Source organism: Antechinus flavipes, chromosome 6 (genome assembly GCF_016432865.1).
Source record: "Antechinus flavipes isolate AdamAnt ecotype Samford, QLD, Australia chromosome 6, AdamAnt_v2, whole genome shotgun sequence".
In the NCBI taxonomy this organism is placed as follows: domain Eukaryota; kingdom Metazoa; phylum Chordata; class Mammalia; order Dasyuromorphia; family Dasyuridae; genus Antechinus; species Antechinus flavipes.
Window position 1 is genome coordinate 41290546 of NC_067403.1, and position 12424 is coordinate 41302969.

General features: G+C 42.4%; 2 protein-coding genes across 2 annotated transcripts in view; one reads left to right on the plus strand and one right to left on the minus strand.

Annotated features, from left to right (window-relative positions):
- Window positions 1-202: 202 nt before the first annotated feature.
- On the minus strand, window positions 203-7133 carry NOA1 (nitric oxide associated 1). The gene is made up of 7 exons (XM_051965125.1): window positions 5974-7133; window positions 5542-5706; window positions 4810-5012; window positions 3277-3408; window positions 1856-1972; window positions 908-1025; window positions 203-532 (listed from the first exon to the last, which is right to left on the minus strand). Exons 1-7 carry the CDS (start codon window positions 7046-7048, stop codon window positions 318-320), a joined length of 2025 nt encoding a protein of 674 aa, XP_051821085.1. The 5' UTR covers window positions 7049-7133; the 3' UTR covers window positions 203-317.
- Window positions 7134-7703: 570 nt separating this feature from the next.
- POLR2B (RNA polymerase II subunit B) overlaps window positions 7704-12424 on the plus strand; it is a 29324-nt gene continuing 24603 nt past the window's right edge. The window contains exon 1 of the mRNA XM_051965124.1: window positions 7704-7814. Within this exon, the coding sequence (XP_051821084.1) occupies window positions 7796-7814 (19 nt within the window). The 5' untranslated portion in view covers window positions 7704-7795. The remainder of the gene's footprint in view (window positions 7815-12424) is intronic.

Sequence of the window (12424 nt, forward strand, 5' to 3'; positions counted from 1 at the left end):
TCCTAGAGGGCATTTTGTGTCCTTCCACAAGCATTGAATTTAGCATGTTTTCACCAGCCTCCCTCCTGCTCCAAGAATTTAAGATCTTAAATGTTGTTTTATCAGCTATAATGGCTCCATTTTAGTTTGTAAGATGGTAAATTCAATGTTTAATCTACCTTTTTAAACAAAAATCAATTCCAAGAAACTGCCTTCCTGACAATTTTTCTTTCTATAGAAAATGAATTTTATTGATATAAACATAGACTATAGATCTTTTCCTAGAAAACACTGGTTTTGGTAATTTATAGCAATACTCTACATTTACTGAATTTTTTTTACTTTATTTTTTTTTTGCTACTTGATTTCAATCTATCTACTAGGGAAAGTGGCTTTTTGGTTTTGTAGGCCACACTCTTCTTGATTCGTTCTCCCTTGACCTCCACGATGTGGGGTAAGAGAGGAGGCTGCCGAACAGTCACAGCTGTTCCTTGCGGTGTGTATCCTCGAAGATGTAGTTTGTCCTCTGATAGAGACGTTACTGCAACCCAGCCTGTGTAAGAAACATGATGAACAAACACCACGTGAAATTACTAGATCCCTTCCTAATACATCGAAGCTGGACTACACATAAATAAAAAGAACTTAGGAAAGAATAGTAAAAAATCTCTCTGCTTAAAATGTATGTGTGTGTGTGTTCGGGTATATATACACAGATGTCTTCATTTACTACAATGCTTGAAGAAATATTGGTATTTTTTCCCTTCTTGTAATGGTCTTTAAGATTAAGCTTGTCTGTACAGTTGAGAAGATCCTATTTATACTAGCTATATATCAGAACTACAATCACTCTGGCAACTCTAAATGTAAATGAATATGCCAATTTCAAATAATTTAAACTTTAAAAAAGTGCTCAGTGTTCAATTACCAGCAGAAGAAAGCTTGATATCGGCCACAGCCTCCAGCTTCCCAATTCCCTTCAATGTAATGTCTTGAGAAACCAGAGGTGGGAACTCTGCCATTCTTTCAACTCCACCCATGGGAACCTATCATTAAGGAAAAAAAAAAAAAAGTTTGGAACTCAAAATATACCCATGATTCTTAAGTATGAAGTCAGTCATTGAAATTCTATGATCAGGACACAAAGGAAGACAAGACCTCTAACTCGGTCTATAAACCACAGGAAGATCAGAAATGTCATCGAGGTGGGGCTGCAGTCAGGAAACCCTGAGTTTAAAGGTGGCCTGGGCCTTATTCCACCGGAAGAGGGAGGAGGAAGGAGGCCAGCATCTTTGCCCCGAGCCCCCTAGGGGCAGTGTGGGCCGCAGGATGAAGAGTGGGCTGGGATGGAACAACAAAACCGCAGCTCTGATCAGTACAAGTCCAGCAGAAGGCTGGGCCAGTCTTCCACAGAGTGAGCAGGGTCAGATGGCTCTAGCCCCAGGTGCGAACTAAGCAGAACACTAAGCCAGACAGTGTTTTAGTGACTCTGGACACCATGTACAAAACCTCTTACTATCAGATTGAGACAATAATTTTAAAAAGACCGTAACAAGAAAAGGCTCATAAACCACCAGAGATCCCGATCTGAGCACCTTCTTCCCCAGACGTGCAGGGCCCCTCCCTTCACTCCTCAGCACCCCAGAACCTCTCCTACCGGTGGTCTCTCCCTTCCCCACACTTACAGGGAACCCCAAGGTTTTCTGCCCCTCTTTTCATACAGTTCCCCACAAACAAGGGACAGAAAGCATAATAAAGCTGTGCTGTGGATCCCAGCCTGCTAACAAAGGCTCCATTAGCCCAGCCCTGTCAATCAGGACTGTTCTGGGCTGGGGGCTATCACATGTCCTGTGCAGTCACCATAGGATCCGCTTACCTGAAGCAAGGTTTGCCCAGCATGCTTCTGATAGATGCCATCTGCTTTCTCCAAAGTAGTAATGTGTACCGGAACTAAGTTTGATGCCACAACAGAAAACCAAGCTGATGTATTTCCCTGAAGAAAGAAATAAAGATAAAACATTTTCTCCAGAAAGAAAAACAACAACAACCAAAAAAAACCCCTTTAAAAATAACATTTTTAAACAGATAATTTAGAACAATGACAAAAACATAAAATTATTATACTTTCTTTTCTATAAGCAAAATTCAAAGCACACAAGTCCTCAACATGTCTTAATTTACATGTTATATTCAAAGTACCATTTAAATGCAAATCACGAATGTCTTGATTGAATACATACTTGATTTTTTTAAAATAATAAAAAAAAGTGTTTTTATTCTGAAAAATAAGGCCAACATGTAACTTAGGTAGTCTACAAATACTCTTACCACATTTCTGTGCTTTTATGTTTGTAAAAAGGTGTTCATTGCAAGAAAGCTCATATACCACAGTTTTTTCTTTATTAATCTTTACTTTTGTAAAAGTTTACTAGTCTCAAACAATTATTTTTAATTTAAGAATTTAGGTCTTCACAGTACAACTTAAGTTCTAGGATGTATCAGGAAAAAACTCCATTATCACCTTGCCAAGGAAACAGAAAGCAAATGTTTATTACAGAAAAGAGAGAGGGTGGGAAAAAGAGATAGAAAGAGATTGATCAATCTGTCTGGTGTTACTAAACCTTTGAAGTGAAGTGAGAATCAAATTCTCCTTATCCTTGTAATGAAGTGCTATGGTAGATATTTTTACAATTTACCAAACCAATGAATTTCTAGTACAAATGATTTAAGTTTGTCAAATGGTGAAGCTTCTGATTATTACTGAAAATAAAATCATTCATTTTAATTAAATACTTAAAACAGCTTTGTTACTCTCTTGGTTCTGAATCACAAGCAAACTTTAAAGTACATACATTAAATCATACTCTAGACTCTTATGTACTTCTGCCCAAGAAGCTAAGAGCCCATAATAAATTACTCTACCTTGTGAGTAGCAAGGACTGGGATATATTGTGTTAATTTTTCTCTTTTCTCTAAATTAAATAGGAACAAGAGCCCTGAGAGATACCATGTAAGGATATATCACACCAGAAAGATTTATATTTTAAAGTCACTGAGCAAGGGATTAGCAGAAATAAGGGAACCTGGTTCCCCTGTGTTTCTGTATCACTATTTGAGAGTTTGACAAGACTGTGATTTCTGCATGGATGCCAAAGAAAAGGAAGAATATCTTGACCTAACTGCCAGGATCTTTTGATAACACTAAATATCCTGGAGATGTTATTTAAAAAAAAAAGTCAAAACCCAACAGCACAAAGTGTTTTCATCACATTTAAAAAAGGATATTCTTTTGCTCACCTGTAGGTAATCTAGGCGTCCTAAAGCACCTAAGAACAGAACCATTCCAGGTTTCAAAACAAAGGTTCTTGGGACAATGGAATGTGTTGGCAAAACAATCTTTACTTCTTTTTCTGTCAGATAATTTAAGACCTGTGAAGAAAATGGCATGAAATTTTGTGAACTTGTAGTTTATAATTCAGTCACTGAAGCTCCTGGCCTCTTAAAGGAGTTGGACCAACTGGCCCGAGGTCCCTTCCAGCTCTGGACTTCTGAGCCTATGGACCTTTCAGCTGAGTTAAGTCAAATACGGAAAGTTCTGATAGTCACCATAAAATTGATCATATTTATATTTATTTGTAATGTATATTATTTTGTTTACTATACATTATACATTTTTATTTTTAAAAACATTTCAATTTTCTTATGATTCTGACATTTAAGAGAAATATCTGGAATATTTGAGAATAATTCCTATGCTTTTAGCATCACTCATTGTCAGTACAAAGCTGCTTCTCTTCCTTTCTCAAAAATTAGTGAAGCTGAAAGCTTACAAGACTTCTGCTTAAAGCTTCGTCACAGATTTTTAATATGGCCTTTTCCTTGAAGCCTCTATGATGGTGGTTTGTGGATCACTGGTGAGTCCCAAATGGAAATCACAAACAATCTGGTCTTTTTATACAGCAGGTTTGAACCACCCTCACAAGGCTGTGAGCAAAGCACTGTCTCAGCCCTAGCTATTCTCATAGCCATTATAGCCCCTAATAGAATATCCAAGATTGTGGGGGGTGAGGGTGAAGAGAGGGTTGAAGGGCAGTGACAAGGTGGAAGCAGGGAGAAGATAATCCAGGTCTCTAAAGCCCCTTTTAGGTCCAGAATTCTGACTTTAAAAATGGACAAAAATAAATGCCCATCTGCCATTACCAACCAATTTCATGAAAGAGGTTAGGGATCTAAAGAACAGCATTTTTCTAAGATCCCAGTGTGCACAGGGCTGGGCCTGGGGGCAGGAGAGCAGGCTTCAACCAGCCTTCAGACCCTACTGGCTGTGTGACCAAGGGCATTGGTCTTAACTTGGTCTGGCCTTAGTCCCTTCACTAGTAAGATGGGGACAATAACAGTACCTACCTTACCAGCTTGCTGTGAGGACTAAATGAGACTGTTTTTTAAGATGTTTGCACATGGTAGCTGAGCCTCTTCATATCTCCTGTCCCTATGTCTATACATGCCAGGGTTAGTATTTTATGCTTACATTTACATGTAACACCTTCAAATGCTTGATTTTATTTCACATCCTTTCTGCCTAGTTTCCTTCCAGAAAGTGAAAACAATGTATGTATTGTCCATCCCTCCCTTGGCCTGCAAAACCTCCTAAGTGTGGAAATTCCAGGTTCCCAGAATCATGGGCCTAGCAGAGAAAGCTACATGGGCCCTTTAGCTCTCTAACATCCGGTGGGTTCTTTGCCCAACACTTTCCTCCAACTTTATTATTCCCAGTTTGCACAGCACCTTCTCACTGCTTTTAATGCTTTCTAAATGAAACCAAATACGTACACAATTTTCCTTCACTATTCCAGGGGTATCATAAAACCAGTGAGAGTCTTTCACTTCTTGAGGGGTCAATTCCACATGCTTCTCAGGTTCATCCGGTGCTATTCTGGGGGGCTCATTCTCCATGTCAAAAGCGAGTGAATCGGCATCAAATTCAAAAGTGGGTTCCTCATTTTGTGAAGTAGATGTTGTTCTTCTAACTCTTCCTACAAGGAGAGAATAGCTTTGAAGTGTTTGACCTTTCAGATGTCTGAATTTCCCCCCTTCATACATGTCCATCTCAGTTTGGTTACTCTAAGAGGAGTAAAGGCCCCCTTGCTGGCAGCTGGCAGGAGGCTGTCTATGGCTCTGAGCTAGTGGATTGTAGGGAAATGGATGTAGCACAGAATGCCTGTTTTGGAGGCGGAAGGGGCTTCCAGAATGGGTGAGTAGCAGAGGAAAGAGAGCAAGAGAGAGCTCCCCGTGCCTCAGTGTTGTACTGTACTATGGGGAGAATTCAAACGGACTGACAGGAGGAAACACCAAGGCTCTCGGCATAAGCTGGCAGCATCAGGGCCAACGGAGAAAGCACCCTGACACAGGCTGTACCCCTCCGAGTCCGGAGAGGAGCTCCCCTAGAGGGCATCCCCCCACATACCCCGCCCCCCAGCCCCTCAGCGGGCACCCACCCCTCCATGACTCACTCCGGAGGACAGTGCCCAACCGGAGAGCCCCCCCCTCCGTCCCCACACTCACCCACCAGATAGCCCTGCCTCTTCAGGCGGTAGAGGCGCTCCCGCTCCGGCTTACTGAGGTCCTCCTCGACCTGCGCCGCCTCCTCCCGAAGCCTCTTGTTCCTTTCAAACATTTGGTAAGGAGTCGGCTTGCTAATGGGAAATTTCAGGAGGTTCAAGGTGGTTCCTGTAGACAAAGCACACGCTGCTAAGGAAATGCAAAGTCTTCATTTTTAATTCATCTCAAAGCTTGCTTTCCCTTTCTCAGGAGGGGAGGCTTCTCAGCCCACGTTGCACAGTTCAGGGAAGATGAGGGGGGCACACGAACCCGGGAAAACGGCTCCTCCGCCCGGGGGTGGGGGGTGAAGAGGACGCACACCAGGAACCCGAGAAGACGGCTCGGCCGGCTCTCGCAGTGATTCACCGAGCGGGCGGGGGAGGGGCTGGGGCTCACCGGGCCACGGGGAGATGGTGGCGCGCTCCGTGGTGTCGGCGCCCCGGGCCGTGCAGTAGTCGGAAGCCAGCAGCGCGTTGAAGAGCGTGGACTTGCCGGCATTGGTGGCGCCCACCAGGTAGACGTCGCCGCGGTAGCGCCAGGAGCGCTGCACCGTTGAGATGAGCTCTTCCACGCCGTAGCCGGTCTTGGCGCTGAGCAGCAGCACGTCGTGCACCGCGCCCTCCGCCGGGACCCTCGCCCCCCGCGGAGCCTTTCGCAGGCCGGCCCGCTCGCATTCGTCCCACAGGCGCTCCCGGAGCCTGCGCAGGTAGCCGGGGGCGTCGGCGGGCAGCAGGTCCACCTTGTTGCCCAACAGCAGCAGCGGCCGGGGTCCGAGCAAGTCGGGCAGCTCTGGCAGCAGGGGGTCGGGCAGATCGAGCAAGTCCAGCAGGTAGAGCACGAGGGCGGGCCCCGGGCGGCGCAGCGCGACGTGCACCAGCTCCCGGTACTGCTCGCGGCTCACGCACACCCGCAGGGCCCGCTGGTGGTGCACTAGGAGCCAGCAGCGCTGGCACACGGCCCGGGCCAGCCCGTCGGCTTCGGCCAGCAGCTGGCGGTACTTTTCGCTGGGCAGGTAGCCAGGCACCGAGGGCTCCTGGCAGTGCAGCTCCGCCCCGCAGCCCGAGCAGCTCATGCCACTGGCCGGCACGGATGGGTCGGGACTCCCCACTACCGGGTGCAGCCTCTTCTCCCGGGCCCGCCTCTGCTGCTGCGCCAGCCGCCGCTCGTCCCGCTGCTGCAGCTCCCGCTCTTCCCGCTCCTGCCTCTGCCGCAGTTCCTCCGTCAGCGACGGCTCCGCGTCGGGCTCCGGCTCGGAGACGTACTCCGGGAACACGAAGCTCTCCTCCAGCCGGCGGGGGTCCACCGTGGTTCCCACGCCCGTCTCCTCTCGGCCTCCCCTCGCTTTGTGGCCATGCCACAGCCGTGTCGGGGAGAAGGCCGAGGCGACAGGGCGGCTCGCGGGGAACAGCCCAGGGGAGCCATGGCTCCGCAGCAGGGGCAGCAGCCTGCGCCACCAGCTCTGGGGCAGCATGGGGACGGCGGGGCGGGGCCGGGCTCTAGCACGTGTCTACGAAGCTCCTCCAACGGTGGCCCCGGAGGGACTGACTTGTCACTTGTCACCCTCCGCCCCGCGGTCCGCCCCGCGGTTAGTCACTTTTCTTCAGTTTGAAAATCAGTACCGGCCGTGGCTTTGCGGCGAACATTTAAGGAAGTAATGACTAGAAAAACACAAAACTTAAAATGACAAGAAAATTAAAAGCGGATGTAAAAGGGATCAAGGAAATCCCACGTTAAACGCGAGGTTTTTTGCTTCTACCCTTAAGTGTTTACGAAAGGCAATATCGCATTTTTATTTCAATCTCTCTTCTTCTTTCCTGCAGTCATAACAGGCTGGACATCATTTTAATCCAGTTATCTGGTCTCTCGCCCACAGACGCCGCGACTGAGCTAACCACATTTCTCTGCATATAACTGACACACCGCGGCTGGAAGCACTTTCCTTAGCACCACCTCCTCAAAGCGCATGTGCAGTGGACACATCAAATGGCCCGCCCACTCTGCGGAGCTCCTCCACGGGACGTGCGCACTCAACCGCTGTCTGAGCATGCGGAAGTCGAAGCAGGAACCGGAAGTTTTCGGAACTGAGGCGTAGGGTTAAAGGCGCAAGGTCTGCCGGGAACGCCGGAAACTCAACGCACTCGATTTCGTTCGTCAGTCGGAGCGGCATCTGCTTCGTTTTCTTCTTCTTTGATAGGGGTATTAAGAATTATTTGCCAAGATGTACGACGCGGACGAGGGTAAGAGGCCCACTTAGGAGCTCCTCCTGTTCAGGGCCGAGGAGGGGCGGGCTGTTCGCTTTATTATTGTTATAATCTTTTTACCCACGTTCCCGAGGGTCCCACTTGTAATGAGGAGGCCCCGCGCATCGCCGAGCCTCGGAGCACATCTTTAGTGAAGTCATCTTCAGTTTATTCACCAGGCTTGTTTTTTACGTTTCATTCTTTGCGGGTATAGTTTTTGGTACCCCGCGAGACATTCCTTGGGACAGGTTTTAAAAAGCGGTCCTCCAAATCTGACAGTATTCTTTATAACCCCTGATATCTCGCTTCTTGAAGAAAATAGGTGAATTTTTTTTTTTTACCCCCTTAGGGGGCTACCCAACCTTACTATATTTTATTTCCTTTTCTATAAAATAGATTCTTCTAGTTAAGAAAATCTTCAAAGCTAGGAACGTCATTCATTTTTTAAAATTACATGTCCATTTTTTTACATTAGTTTTTTAAAAATATTTTTCCATATACATGCAATGATAATTTTAAATATTTGCAACCTTGTGTTGCAAATTTTTCTCTCTCCCTCTGCCCTCCCCCTTCCCAAGATAGCCCAAGCAATCCGATACAGTTAGCATTAGGTTTTAAAATTTTTGAGTTTCATATTCTCTCCCTCCTTAAAATGGGAAGCAATTTGATATAGGTTATATTGTACAGTAATACAAAACATTTTCGTAATAGTCACAAGGTTCATAAAACACAGACACCTCTCCCCTCTCTACCCTTCCCTTGAGTGCAAAAACAAAACAATCCCAATTTTAAAAAATAAAATGAAAAATAGTGTGCTTCAGTCTGCATTCTGACTCAGTTCTTTTTCCGGATATGGAGATAGGATTTTTAATAGTCCTTCAGAATTTTCTTGGATCTTCTTATTGCTGAAAATAATCAAGTCATTCACAGTTTATCTTCATACAGTATTGTTGTTGACCTATAACAGTGTTTTCTTGGTTTTGCTCACTTCACTTTCTATCAGTTGATGTCTTTTCCACGATTTTTTTGGAAAGCATTCTGCTCATTTCTTTTTTTCTCTCTTCCTTTCTCCCTCGTTTTCTTCCTTTCTCCCTCCCTTCCTTCTTCCCTTCTCCCTTCCTAAGTTTTATTTAACATGTAAAAATAATTTGTTGAATTAACAGATTTTTTTCCCTTCCTTTCCCCATCCCCTTCATTGAGAATAAAAATAGTTCAGTAAGTAAAGTCATGCAAAATATTTCCATATTAATCATATTATGAAAGAAAACATAGGCTAAAAATCTCAAGAAGAATAAAGAAAGTACAAAAAAAAAAAATGCTTCAATCGGTATTCAGATACCATACTTTTCTTTCTCTGGATATGGATAGCGTTTTTCATCACAAGTCTTTCAGAGTTGTCTTGGATCATTATATTTCTGAGTATAGTTGTATCATTCACAGCTGATCATCTTACAATATTGCTATTACTTTGTAACAGTACGTTTTTCTTTGTATCAGTCCATTCTCCAAGTTTTTCTGAGGGCACGTTTCTTACAGCACAGTGTGTTCCATTGCAATTATGTATCACAACTTGTTCAGTAATTCCTCAATTGATGGACAACCCCTCAATATGTAGTTCTTTGCCACCACTAAAAAAAGTTTTGTACAAAGTGGTCCTTTTCGGCTTTAAGAATTTTTTCTTTGGTATATAAACTTAGTAAAACTATTGCTGGGTCAAAGGCTATATACAATTTGATAGCCCTTTTGACATAGTCCCAAATTGCTCTCCAGAGTGGTTGGAACAGTTCACAACTCCATCAACTTTACATTAGTGTCCCAGTTTTCTGTCATTTCTCTCATTCCCTTCAACATCTCATTTTCCTTCCTTCTCTCCCCTCTCCCCCTTCCATATTGGACAGTCTGATAAATGTGAGGTAATATCTCAAAGTTTTAATTGCAGTTCTGTAATTAGTGATTTAGAGCATTTTTTCATGTGACTATAGATGGTTTTGACTTGATCTAAAAACTGTTGCCTTTTCCTATCCTTTGACCATTTATTAAATGGGGAATGACTTGTGTTCTTAGAAATTTGATTTAGTTCTCTATATTTGAGAAATGAGATCTATATCAGAAATTGCTTAAGATTTTTTTAGGAACATCATTTTTTTTTTTTTTTTTTGTACTTTGTTTTCCTGGTTCTGCTTGATGCACACGATATCATTTTAAATGTTTTCCCATTCTTCTCTGAATTTGTATTTTTTTTTATCTGTTGAGTCATTTTGTTATCTTCATATACCTAATTTTTCATAGGCATTTCTTTTCTAGTCCTTTTTCATCTTGTCTTTAGGTTTGTTGCCATTCTGATTACTACCCTTGTTCCTCCTTCTTGGCATTTTGCAAATTTAAACGAATGAGTGAAAGAAGAAAAAACAATTATTACATCCTAGAAATTGAGGATATATATATAAAATTTGAAGTGAGATAGCCCTTGCTCTCAAGGAACTTAAGATTCATTTGGGGTTAATAATGCATATGAGAATTCAGCTGTGAGGTTGATGGAAAGGCCAGGAAGTCCTAAGGGTGCCTCAATAGATGTATGATAATGCTTAAAAAAGAACACCAGCAGCTCAGATTATAGTACTGAAGAGCTTGGAAGGTGTAGCAGCAGGACATATAGGAAGGCCCTCTCACTAACCAGACTTGAGTAATGAAAAGCGTCAAGCATTTAATATGTACTAATGCCATGGCATGTGCTGTGGATATAAATTCAAAAATCTGAGAAAGACCCAATTGTTACTGCTCATCTACTTTAGTAGGGGGATGACAGCACATATAAAGAAGTGATGTCCATGGAAGGGAATCACAGGAATTGTGAATTGATTAATTGAATAATCATTTTACATCTCTTTTCCAGAAGTCCTAGTATTATTGAAGTTTAAAACTAGTTTTGATTGATGCCATTCTAATCTCTCATCCCTCTTCCACCTCACCCTTGCCTGTAGGATAACTTTATAATCAACATGGAATCTTTTATATTTTACTCTGCAATACATCTTTCATAATACTTTTGAGCACATTAAGATATACTGAAGCACAAAGGCCAAGCACAATGAACGTATAAACAAAACATGAATTTTGCAATAAACTCCAAATAAATTTCCAATAAAGCTCAGCTTCTTCAGGTGGCTAAAACCCTAAATGAGAGCTGACATCACTTTTATGGACAAAAGGAATATTAAAAAAAACTAGAAGACAGAGAGCATCATAGACAAAATAACATGGTTGGTTACAAAACCTGCAGTATCACAAATGAAAACAGTATTAAACGTTGGCAATTTGGAGTGCAAGGCTAGCAACAACTTTTTCAATATTGTAGCTATGGAAATCTCATTGGTGGTATCCACTTCCTTGGCTAGTTGGTTTCACAGTGATAATAAGCCAGACTTTTTTAAAGGACAGCGAGTGGTGCAGAGGGAATTAGACCAGACTCCCTAGCATCCATCTTTATCTTTCAAGATTAACTGATATCTTTGAAACAAAAATAGAAGAATGATTTGATAAGCAGGTAAACTGAAGTATTAAAATTAATGCAGAAACTGTGAGTGATTTACAAAAAAGCTGAACTTCCAAACTTAGTCAAATGAAATGTGACTTAAGTAGTTAAACAAAATATTGGTAGAGACATAAAATGATAATCATTTACAGAATAGAATTAAATTGTTTTTTCTCAATTTTCAATATTTAATTCGATTTCAACATTTAGTAGCTTATTGAGTAATGCTAATCCTAGTTGCATTGATTATACATTTTTATATAATTTTAATATACACATAGGAAACATCTTGCTGAGGAGGGCCGTCATTTTACCTTTGGTATAACTTAGGCAAAATTTAATTTTAAATCACTTAACACCATAGGATCTTACACACTTCTCCATTAGTTATATGACCTTGAAGTTTTGTACTGTAGTAAATAATCTGAATGTTTCTCATGAGAACCTTCCATCAAGGAAACCTTAGCATGGACCATTTTCACACAGTGATTTATGCTTTAAAGTTTTTCTTAAACTTTTGTTTAAGTGTAAAATGTTTAAGTGTAAAACCACTATGATGGTTTTTAGTCATTCTGAATGGTTCCTTTTAAGAGAAAAAGAGTCAGCATAGATTTCTTTTGTATTTTAAATTAAGTCCAGCAGGTTTTCCTGACTTTAAAATTGCCACTTTTTCATTAAAACATCAGGTATTAATGTGGGGGGGGGGGGACGGGACTTAAATGTCTTTTTCCACTGTCGTTGAAGTTAAAAACGACTATTTCTTTTTCATTTTGTGTTTGTCCTATTCATGATTTCATATGTAAATGCTTGGGCAATCATGAGGTCAGAGAGCTGGAAGGGCCCTTTCAAAGTCAACTGGTCCATCTCCTTCATTTTATTTTATTTTACTTTCTTTCTTTCTTTATTTTTTGCTGAGGCAATTGGGTCCCAGGGTCACACAGCTAGAAAGTGTTAAGTGTCTGAGGTCAGATTTGAACTCAGGTCCTCCTGACTTCAGGGCTAGTGCTCTATCCACTGTGCCACTTAGCTAGCCCCATCTTCATTTTACAATCGGAGAAACTGAGGTCCAGAAAAG

Coding starts and splice junctions, on each gene's coding strand:
- NOA1 (XM_051965125.1), bottom strand. CDS start 7,048: ATGCTGCCCCAGAGCTGGTGGCGCAGGCTGCTGCCCCTGCTGCGGAGC. Junction 5,707..5,973: donor CACCATCTCCCCGTGGCCCG/GTGAGCCCCAGC, acceptor CTTTGTCTACAG/GAACCACCTTGAACCTCCTG. Junction 5,013..5,541: donor GAGGCAGGGCTATCTGGTGG/GTGAGTGTGGGG, acceptor CTCTCCTTGTAG/GAAGAGTTAGAAGAACAACA.